At 36.5% G+C, this 10,481-nt stretch overlaps 1 protein-coding gene and 2 long non-coding RNA genes across 4 annotated transcripts in view; 2 read left to right on the top strand and 1 right to left on the bottom strand.

Moving 5' to 3' along the window:
• LOC123985739 (dehydrogenase/reductase SDR family member 11-like) overlaps positions 1 to 5,174 on the top strand; it is a 12,105-nt gene extending 6,931 nt beyond the window's left edge. For both annotated transcript variants that reach the window (XM_046073577.1, XM_046073576.1), the window contains exons 2-7: positions 1,399 to 1,608; positions 2,513 to 2,607; positions 4,350 to 4,479; positions 4,603 to 4,695; positions 4,801 to 4,866; positions 4,997 to 5,174. In XM_046073577.1, coding sequence (XP_045929533.1) covers positions 1,399 to 1,608; positions 2,513 to 2,607; positions 4,350 to 4,479; positions 4,603 to 4,695; positions 4,801 to 4,866; positions 4,997 to 5,038 — 636 coding nt within the window. In that variant the 3' untranslated portion in view covers positions 5,039 to 5,174. The remainder of the gene's footprint in view (positions 1 to 1,398; positions 1,609 to 2,512; positions 2,608 to 4,349; positions 4,480 to 4,602; positions 4,696 to 4,800; positions 4,867 to 4,996) is intronic.
• A 485-nt stretch (positions 5,175 to 5,659) lies between these two features.
• On the top strand, positions 5,660 to 9,342 carry LOC123985741. The gene is made up of 3 exons (XR_006828732.1): positions 5,660 to 6,492; positions 7,224 to 7,443; positions 8,758 to 9,342. It is a non-coding gene; the product is annotated as an uncharacterized LOC123985741 (long non-coding RNA).
• LOC123985740 lies at positions 6,174 to 9,089 on the bottom strand. Its single transcript, XR_006828731.1, has 3 exons — positions 8,755 to 9,089; positions 7,756 to 7,801; positions 6,174 to 7,387 (listed from the first exon to the last, which is right to left on the bottom strand). It is a non-coding gene; the product is annotated as an uncharacterized LOC123985740 (long non-coding RNA).
• Positions 9,343 to 10,481: the final 1,139 nt, after the last annotated feature.

Genomic DNA, 10,481 nt, shown 5'->3' with positions numbered 1-10,481 from the left:
AACGAAGGAGTGGCTTCACAACAACTCCGTGGCTGTTCTTGAATGGCCCAGCCAGAGCCCTGACTTAAACCCAATTGAGCATCTCTGGAGAGACCTGAAAATGGCTGTCCACCAACGTTTACCATCCAACCTGACAGAACTGGAGAGGATCTGCAAGGAGGAATGGCAGAGGATACCCAAATCCAGATGTGAAAAACTTGTTGCATCTTTCCCAAAACAACTCATGGCTGTATTAGATCAAAAGGGTGCTTCTACTAAATACTGAGCAAAGGGTCTGAATACTTATGACCATGTGATATTTCAGTTTTTCTTTTTTAATAAATTTGCAAAAATTTCTACCTTTCTGTTTTTTTCTGTCAAGATGGGGTGCTGAATGTACATTACTGAGAAATAAAATGAACTTTTTTGATTTTTGGAAAATGGCTGCAATGAAACAAAGAGTGAAAAATTTAAAGGGGTCTGAATACTTTCCGTACCCACTGTATAAAACCTTTTTAGGCTGCAAAAACCACACCGTAGGTTATTTATTGATCTCTGAAGTTGCTGTGTTAAACCAATAATAAATCAGTTGTGTAAGCCTTATGTAAACCAGGTGCAACTGATTTTTTTTTTTTTGCAGGGATTCTCCTGATCACTGGCCAAGTCACACGACACAAAACACAAGAAATTGTCTCCTTCTGTTTCCTGAAAAACAAACTGTAAACTCTTTTCTGTCTCAAACCTTGCTGTTATTGGCTCAAAATGATTGTATGTTGGGTTTTTTTTTAGTAAGAAACCTTAATAAGATCATCCATCAATCAATATAGGCAAGTAATAAAAGCTTTCCTGCTGTGTTTTTTTGTGGAGGCGGTCACCTTGCCTGAAACAAAGAGCACCTCCACGAACATTGCAAAAGTTAAAACACTTTTATGAAATAAAACATTAACTCTTAAAAGGAAAAAAACAGATGTTCTGCCCACACAGAAATTTCCATGAAACTGAATCAGCGTGGCTATTGTTTAAGCTGTCTTCTTCTAACTGAATCAATCAAGAGATGTACCAGGAAAAACCCAGAGTTAACTCAAGTTCTCCTGAAGTTGCTTCAGGAGATTTGTCTTAAAATGTTCATTTTGAAAAAGTGTGTATCCCAAAGTAGGCTCCCTCACCTCACCAAATGTAAATACTAAATACTGTATTCACAGGCTTTTCTGGGAGTTGCATTAGATGTTGTGCAAGATTTTTCTACTGTAAAAGTATTTTTGTCGATGTCAAAATAAAACCTCTGAATGGCAGGTCGGTTGGATTGTGTGAACAACTGAGAAAAGATTCCTTCTGTATTCCCTTCTATAACGTATTGAAAATGAGACCCGCTTCAGAAAGTTGATGATAATGCTGACATCTTTTCTGTTTTGATTTCAGAAACTGGCAGCTGAGTGTCAAAGTGCAGGTTACAGTGGTGTTTTGGTGCCTTTCAAGTGTGACCTGAGTAACGAGGAGGAGATTCTGTCCATGTTCTCTGCCATCAAAGCGCAGCACAGAGGTGTGGATGTGTGCATCAACAACGCTGGCCTGGCTCATCCTGAGTCACTGTTAAATGGCAAAACCAGTGGCTGGAAAAACATGCTGGATGTAAGAGCGTAGTGTTTTTATTTTAGACATTAAATATAAGTAAATATATCTTTTAAACTGCAATACTTTGGTTGCAAGTTTGGCAGTGGTCTTGTTAAACATTATCAGTAACATAAGATTTATGATGGCTGAATTCCATTTAGTTTCTTTAGTTTCAGGGTCCTGGTACAACCCGTTGTCATACCAGAGTAACACATATGGACGCTTTGTCAAGACCCCTTGGCATCGTTTTTAATGCCCTGGGTTTCCTTTAGCGTAGTTTTTGTACTGTAGGGCTCCACGGTCAAGTTAGCAAGAAGAATTATGTAACATCTGGTTATACTTTCAAAATAAAACTACTGGTTAATGTTGTGAAACGTGCAGTTTGGTTAGTTTAAGGCAACAAAACTACTTCGGGAGGTTTAGGAAAAGATCATGGTTTGGGTTTAAATTACTATGTTACTTATGTGACTTAAATTACGTAACTTAAGTTACGCTACATACGTAACTTACATAACATCACTAAAAGGAATCAGTTTTGACTGTTTGTTTCACAAAGGAAACAGACACCGGGCTCCTGGGTGAAAGGTGTGAATTTTGTTTCAAAGATAATCATATTTATGTATAGGGAAATATAGTATCAGAAAATATTAAAATTTCAGAAACATTAATAAAAGATCAGAGAAATAATAGAAAAATAGTTCCAAATAATTCTTAAATATCAAACTTTAAAGAAAAATCATGAAAATATTTAAAAATATATATATTAAATGATTAGCATATTATTAACAATGATTAGTAAAATATCAGAGAGATTCTGTTAACACTGTTGCCAGTTTTCCACCATCAAACTAACTGCCGTTATCTGGAAATCATTAATGTCAGTGTTTCTCAACTTTTGAATTTTCTGCTCGGTGTCTTGCAGGTGAACGTTCTTGCATTATCTATATGCACACGTGAAGCTTATCAGTCAATGAAAGAAAGAAATGTTGATGACGGGCACATCATAAACATTAACAGGTACAGTATTATTTACTGGCGACGTACAATGATGGACAGTTCTGTTGATGTAATATTTCAGGGGCTGGTCTACAAATATAATCACCGCTCAAATGTCAACTATGGTGGTCCATTGGTCCATCCTCACCAGCTGAGGATTTGATCAAATTGTGATTACAACATGTGGGAAGCAAAATACATCACATTTATTGAGCTAACTAGGGCTGCAACTAACCATTGTTGCAGCCCTAGACCTAATAGTGTTTTGTGGGACACAAATTTTGCATCACATAGTCAAATTTGTCTTTCAAAGAACAACTGACAATCAAAAATGTTTGGACTGAGATCATATCAGTACACATTGATAAATACTGGTGCTGACCTGTGGCCTGTACTACGAAGGGAGTTCAACCTACTCAGAGTTAACTTGGGGTTATCAGGCAAACTCAAGGTTGACAAACTCTGACCGCCTACACTGGAGTAAAACGGTACTACGACGGTGAATAAGATGTTGGTTAGTTGAGTCGGTGTTAACTTAGTTGGAGTTGGTGCATATTTGCGTAAAAGGGGTGTGTTCATCCCTGCAGGCAGAGCTTTTTCTCCAGAAGAATGCACATTGATTGTGTCAGGAGATGACGAATGTAAAGACAAGTTAACGGCTAAATCGAATATCGTGGCGGCCGACAAAACCAGGGAGGCTTGTTTGCATCACACTGAGTAAATTTGTAATTATCTTCAAAGTGTTCTTGTTGTAGTTTAAATCTGTATTATGTGTTATGGGCTCTTCTTTTATGTGTAATATGATTTAAGGTGTAAAGGTACAACTGCACAGAAGGTCCATTCTAATAGGGGAAAAAGGAGCCAGCGGAGAGGGGTAATAATCCGAGACAAAAGTAAACAACTTGAATATTCTCTGACATTATAGTCACACATTTATGAGAGAAACTTAACTTTGCAAGGCTGCAACATCACTCACACACACGTCTGCCGTGTATTAGGCATGCAGTGGAAAGTTTTATATTAGACTTTGCAATCGGATTTAGCGGTGAGGAAATGCTCGTGAGTTTAGCCCACAATAACTATCATACACCTTAGACTTTTCTGTGGATTGGGTGTATTCAGAAGAAAACACCAGAGTGCTTTTTTGTGACTTTAATTTCAGGGAATTTCCGATTTTTGTTCTTGTAAATTTGACACTTTCATCTAGAGTTTAGATTTTTTTTTCTCAGTTTATTAACTCTTATCCTGGCTCCATATTTTTTGGACACTTAAAATATTCAATCTAAATATGTGAACACTTTGTTTTAACACTTTAGGAGAATTCAGTTATAGCCTACAGATGGGCTACATCTAAGAAACTGTCCCGTTAATTAATTAAAGATCTCCTCTCTAAAATCACAGAGGATGCAGGGCTCGCTGTATGAACGTAAATAACTTCATTTCAGCTGCAACCACGGTATTTTATCAACCGATGTGTAATAATAGCCTACTTCTCATCATTAACACTGAGTACAGATGTGGTGTCTAGTCCACGTATACAGGGTAACCTCGAGTTAACCATGAACAAAACCTGCCTTGAGCAGTTTAGAGATGCAGCATAAATTACCATGGCAACAGACCTCGGGTAACACCTATCCACCGTTTTGTAGTACGGGTTAATCGGGAAGTTACTCCTGAAGTTACCTGGATAAGCCAGTTAACTCGTATCGTGGTACAGGCCACTGGTTAACTGTTCTACAATCCTGCATCTTCTTCTGTTGCAGCATGAGCGGACATCGTGTCGTTCACAAGGCTGACATACATTTCTACAGCGCCAGCAAGTACGCTGTGACTGCCCTGACAGAGGGCCTAAGACAGGAGCTGCGTGAGGCAAACTCCCACATCAGAGCCACAGTAAAACTTTGTCACTGCTGGACCTAGTCTACCACAACCCTTAACCACGAGGACCATTAACACTGTTATTAGTTATAAGACAAATGCACAGTATTTCATTAAGTGTATCCCTTCTTTTTGTAGAGCATTTCTCCTGGTGTAGTGGAGACAGAATTTGCTCCACGTCTCTACAGAGACGATGCTGATAAAGCATCTGCTTCATACACTCAATTTAAAGTAAAAATAGTATTCCTACATTCCTATAATGCTGATTTCAATACTACAATAAAAAAGTATCTGAACCAGAAATTCAAATAATTTCACTTTTCACTTCTCCTGCAGCCTTTGGATGCAATAGATGTTGCAAATTCAGTGACATACGTCCTGAGTGCCCCTCCCCACGTGCAGGTATGTTGTTACTTTTGTCATGTACATGTTTAGTGACTTATCACACTTGTTTTCAAACTTTGCTCTTTGACTGTTGACAGATCAGTGGTTTAACCATATTGACATAACGTTCACATATATTTTCTTCCAGATTGGAGACATTCAAATGCGACCTGTGGAGCAGGTGTCTTAGTATTGCACCACCTGACGTGTCTTTGCACCTTCTTCATCGGATTGATTTACTACATGTGTGAAATAAATTACATTATCTGATCATTGTATTGTAATTTTGCACTTTCAGAATTAAAATGTCTGATTTGAAGATGAAATGTGTTGCACTTAAACTTTATGATACAGAAGGAAATTTGATTTTATATCTATATTTTATATATATATATTATCTGTGTCAGTCTAATTTCTTATAGTTAAATAAAATAAATTCTTATGCAAAAGAAAATCTGTAAAATACCGCCAAAATATGAATAAGGCATCAGAAAAAGTATTAAAATAAAAAACTGAAGAAGAAAATCAGTCATACCTGGAAAAATATTTAATGTAAAATATCTGGAAAAAAAGTTTAACACAATTACTAAAATGTTTGGACAATTTTAATATCTGAAAATAATGAAATATCCAACAACATTTGTAAAATAACTGAAAAATACTAGCAAAATTTAAGGCCAAAAAATCTGAAAAGAATTTGTAAGTAAAAAGTAAAAGTATTTGTAAATTCTTTTTTATGTCTGAAAAAATATCAGGAAAATTCAGACGTTTCTCGTGTTCAGAATGAAGCTGTAAAAATTAAATATTTTAGTTGAATAAAGTTTTTATGCACAAACGGCAGCTCTGTCATGCTCGTGTAACAGCTCTATAAATGTTTATCAGATCCATTTATATGGATAGTGATAAGATAAAACACTGTGGTAACAACCAACCTGATGCCTTTAGTATTCCATCCAGTACTAAAGGCATCTAGTTGGGTGTTACCACAGTGTTTTTTATCTTTTATCTTTTTTATTAACTTTTTGCAGAAATACTGGAGCTTGTCTGGATGAAAAACAAGTCTACAAGACTTTGTCCAATTTGACCGACGGCCTTTTTTACAGTTTTTTTTTTTACAGCATGGGAAAATTGTCACAAAAAAGTCCATAACAGGAAACATAACCTACTAAACATCATAATTAAGAAGGATTCACAAATAATGCAATAAATCAAATGACTGAATATAAAATAATAGTTATACAGTTCAAACTTGCTTCAGTGCAGAATAAGGATGTTGATAAATATGTTTGGGTGGTCATAAATAAATACATAAATACACCTTGATGTGAGGCTGAATATAGTCTGAGATTTTAATAATGTGTCCACTGATGTCGATGGTAAAGGACATTTGAGATAAAGATACAGGTGGTTTTCAGCTGAATGACTGTTTTCGTTCATTTCAAAAATTGTCATCTTTTTTAGTGTAACAGATGCCAGTGAGAGACATCCACACATTCCTCACAGAGCTTTGCAGGAGATATTGGACATCGTGACTTTAGATGATGTGGCCAGCAAAGATGTGGAGGACGAGGGGAGATGCTGAAACATGTCCTGTCCTGGGACACGCACAAGTAGACATCGGCCACACAAACTCACTTTTGTGAGGTGAGGAACGGACACCGGTTTTAACTATCATTAGCAATATTTTAACAAAGATGTAGTACTTGAGTATTTTCTTCTTATAACACTTTCTACCTCTACTCCACTATATTTTAGAGGAAAATCATGTACGTTTTACTTCACTACAAGTATTTGATAGCTTTAGTTACTTTAAAATTTAAGATTTGTGCACACAAAACATTTCAAAATATGCAAATACAGATGAAACAATGAATGTTTTTAATTTTCAAGTTTGAACTATTGGTTGACAAAACAAGCACTGTGAAGGAGGACTTCATGTACTTAAAAGAATTAAGTACATTTTCCAGATATTACTCACATAGTTTTACGTAAGTAGCCTAACATTTTCAATCCAGGACTTTTACTTGTAACAGATTTTTTACAATATGATATTAGTACTTTTACTTTAAGTAAAGGAACTGAATACTTAATCCACCCCTGAAAGTAACAACGAGAAAAAGTCAAATCATGCAGAGGCTGTCCTTTTAATGTCCACTAGATGACACTGAAAAAGCTCATTGATAAATCCTATTATGAGACGTGCATTCGGCTGTTTCAGAATCTTTATTTATTTGCAAATGAATGAAAGCAAGAGCACACTTAACTCACACATCATATCACACATTTTAACTGTGATACAACTCACCTTTAGTGTGATTTAACAAAATCTCATTTATTTGCGTCATTGCCTGTATGTGGTGTGTCTGAAATTACAGCACTGGCTCCTACGCAGAGGCTCTGGATGGTCCATTAGTTCAGCCACAGACCTGTGAGTGGGTGCACAGGATGGTTGTTGTTGCTTTGAAGTGTGAGGAGCCAGTGGAAAAAGCCACCTTGTAAACGTTGGATTGACACAAAGACCTGGAACTGGATAAAGGAGCTGGAGGGGAACAGAGAGGATGAGAAAAAAAGCGTCCTTTAGTTACTACTCACAGGGTAACCCATTTAGTTACACGTTTACATTTGTTCTTTAAACCATAGGAATTTATCTTATTAGTTTCAGTAATTTGGTCATTTAAAGGTACAAGTAATTGCAGTGAGATGCCTGAAGATACTCCTGAAGTCATTTGTTAGGAGTAAGGTATGGTAATGATACAATTATGGGAGACAGGAGGCAGATGCTGATATCTTAAAGCTACTAGTTATTTAATCACTATCTAATTAATCAAACACAGATTTCCAGTACTAAAATCTCTGCCTTTACAGAACGACAAAATGATAAATGATGAGGTAAATCTTTTGCTGTACCTGTTAGTCCATCTGACTTTTCTGAAACCACCTGGGCTGGTTTAACCTAAATGAGAAAAATAAAAATCCAGATAACAGCTAGAGAGTATATATTGAGTTATTTAAATCACGTGCTATCACGGAGGGTGCTCATAGTTTTTGGTGGTAAGCAAAATGTGGAAGATTCACATAGAGAAGCTTGTTGGGTTTCAGACTTCAGACAAACAAACAACTGACAGTTTCATAAAGAGCCTCTATTAAAAAAACATCCTCTGGTCATTCTCTTTTGTCTGATATGAAGTACACACACTGGTAATATCCGTCTTCCGTATTCCAGGCACAGTTACTAAGTGTTACCACACTTAGGAGGAGGCAAAGAAGCAAAAGAGAAAAGTATCAGATCATGAGAGGAGAGGATGCAAGAAATTGTTTAAAGAGAATGAGAATGTTTTTTTGTGTTTTGTTTAGGTTATTTGCCACGCTAGTTGCGTAAATATCTCAGGACGATGGATTGCCATGAAATTTTATTCAGATTTTCATGTCCCCCTCAGGATGAATTGTAATAACTGTGGCGATCCTCTGACTTTTCATCTAGTCCCACCATCAGTTCATACCAATTACATCAGCCCCAGCTGTACTTTGTGTTTGGTGCTAAATAGCAAATGTTAACATGCTAACACAAAAAAGTAAGATGCTAAACATGTTACCTTAAAAAACATCAGCATGTTAACAATTTTGTGTTAACATGCTGAAAACACTGTTAGCATTTAGCTCAAGGCACCTGTCTGCTAGCATGGCTGTTGTTTCTCATCGTATTTCATGTTATCACAAGTATTTTCAAAAATACAATGGCTGTGACAGACAGGGAGTAATATATTGACAATATGGGTTATTTGCAACAGCATGAAAACAATACTTTTTATGTGGTTTGAAAAATTTGATCTACTTATCGGTGGTGGTGAGTGCAAAGACTGTAGAGTTCATTAACATAACATTAACATACTGTTCCCTTAAACTCACCAGCTGCTGTTTAACAGAACATTGAGGAGGTCCTGCTGAAAGAGAAACCCTTCATGTGTTTCTTCCTTTGGAGAGCTGCTCAGTTTCCAGTCCAGAGAAAAGCCAAAGTCAGCTGGGGACTGCCAACCACCACCCACCGTCTTTCTGATGTTAATGAACATCCGTTTATACGGAGCCTACTTTTCTACACAAATGTTGGCAAAGCACTTGGCTCAGTGTTTTTGGCCAAACACACTGTGACAGCTCCTCGCACCCAAACAGAAAATGTGTGTCAAAGAAACGTAGGTAGTCTTTGCCATCATCACTTGCTGCCAGAAATAAAACATGATTACTGAGCTTGTATAGAAGCAGAAAAGGGCATGTTGCTGTATTGTATTGGACATGTTTTGTCAACGCAGCACATCAATAGACACAATGTAATATTTTACACTTTAAGCTAATATTATATGCTGACTAGTGTACCATACCTGATCCAGTCAATGTAAAACAACAGGGATTATTGTTTCCCGCAGTTTTATTGAAAATCATCACAGAAATGTTGAACTGTTTTGCATCAATAAAAGAAAATTAGATTAAGAAAAAAATCAATTTTCAAATACCCTGCAAACCTCTGGAGTGGCAAATATTGCTTGACAGGTTTGGATTTTTAACCATTACGTGACGTATTCAGATAAGGAGATGAGATTTTTCCCAAAGTCAAAAGAGAGGTTTAGTTATTTTAAGGATAAATACTGTCGTGGAAATTTATATTGCTGGTGAGGAATTAAGCAAATAATTGAGTTACAACAAACTGTTGTCTTTGAAGAATTTATTAATAAAAGAGAATAAACAGAGAAGTACTATAAGACATATAAAGCTGGTCCAGAGAGCTTCAGGCGTGTGGCCCAGAGAAAAGGAATGCATTATCATTTACACAGTCTAGGGTTCTATGTTTTGGGGAACAGAGATCCACTCCCAACCTTGAATGAACATTCAAGGAGAAGAGAGGAACAGCAAGAAAGGAAAACACTAAATAATCTCACAGCTCTGACATAAACTGTACATGTGTGAACAGACTAATATGAGTATAATAAATAAAAAGTTAACCACGAGAGAAACAATATATATATATATACACACAACATTAAACAATAGTAATAGTAATAAGGGAAACGAACATGTATAAAAGATTAAATGTAAGAGGAAACAAGTTTCTGCCATTACAATTATCAGGAAACTGTTTAGGATTTTATTTATGCTTACTTGTCCTGATTTGTTCTTAATCATTTTGACTAAAATCTTTATTCGAATGCTTTTTACTTGGTATGCCTTTAAAAAAAACAAAAAAAACAACAACACATACTTATTTGAATTACTAGAATGACACTGTTCCACACAACCTACATAGTCAAATTGGAGTACCCGGATTGTCTGTATTTGGTGTCTTGCCTCTCATTCAGATGATTCCTCTCGCTCATCTATCAGTGTGACACCAATTCAACCACTAGGTTAGTTTCTCTCAATCAATAAATTCTCTCCTGTGTTGTTGAATACAATGGATTATTGGATTCTTCGCCTAATAGGATGCCACAGACCATGATGTCCTCTCATTATTGCATAGATTGTATGTCCTTTTGTGTGTTTTTGTTTTTTTTTCTGCCCCCCAACACAACCTCTGGTATGTTTCAGTAATGGGCTGGGGTCAAACCCCTAACACAACCCCTGCCCAATGGGCTTCCAGCCAATCC

Source organism: Micropterus dolomieu, linkage group LG17 (assembly GCF_021292245.1).
Source record: "Micropterus dolomieu isolate WLL.071019.BEF.003 ecotype Adirondacks linkage group LG17, ASM2129224v1, whole genome shotgun sequence".
Lineage (NCBI taxonomy): Eukaryota > Metazoa > Chordata > Actinopteri > Centrarchiformes > Centrarchidae > Micropterus > Micropterus dolomieu.
This window is presented reverse-complemented; position numbering and strand designations above follow the sequence as displayed.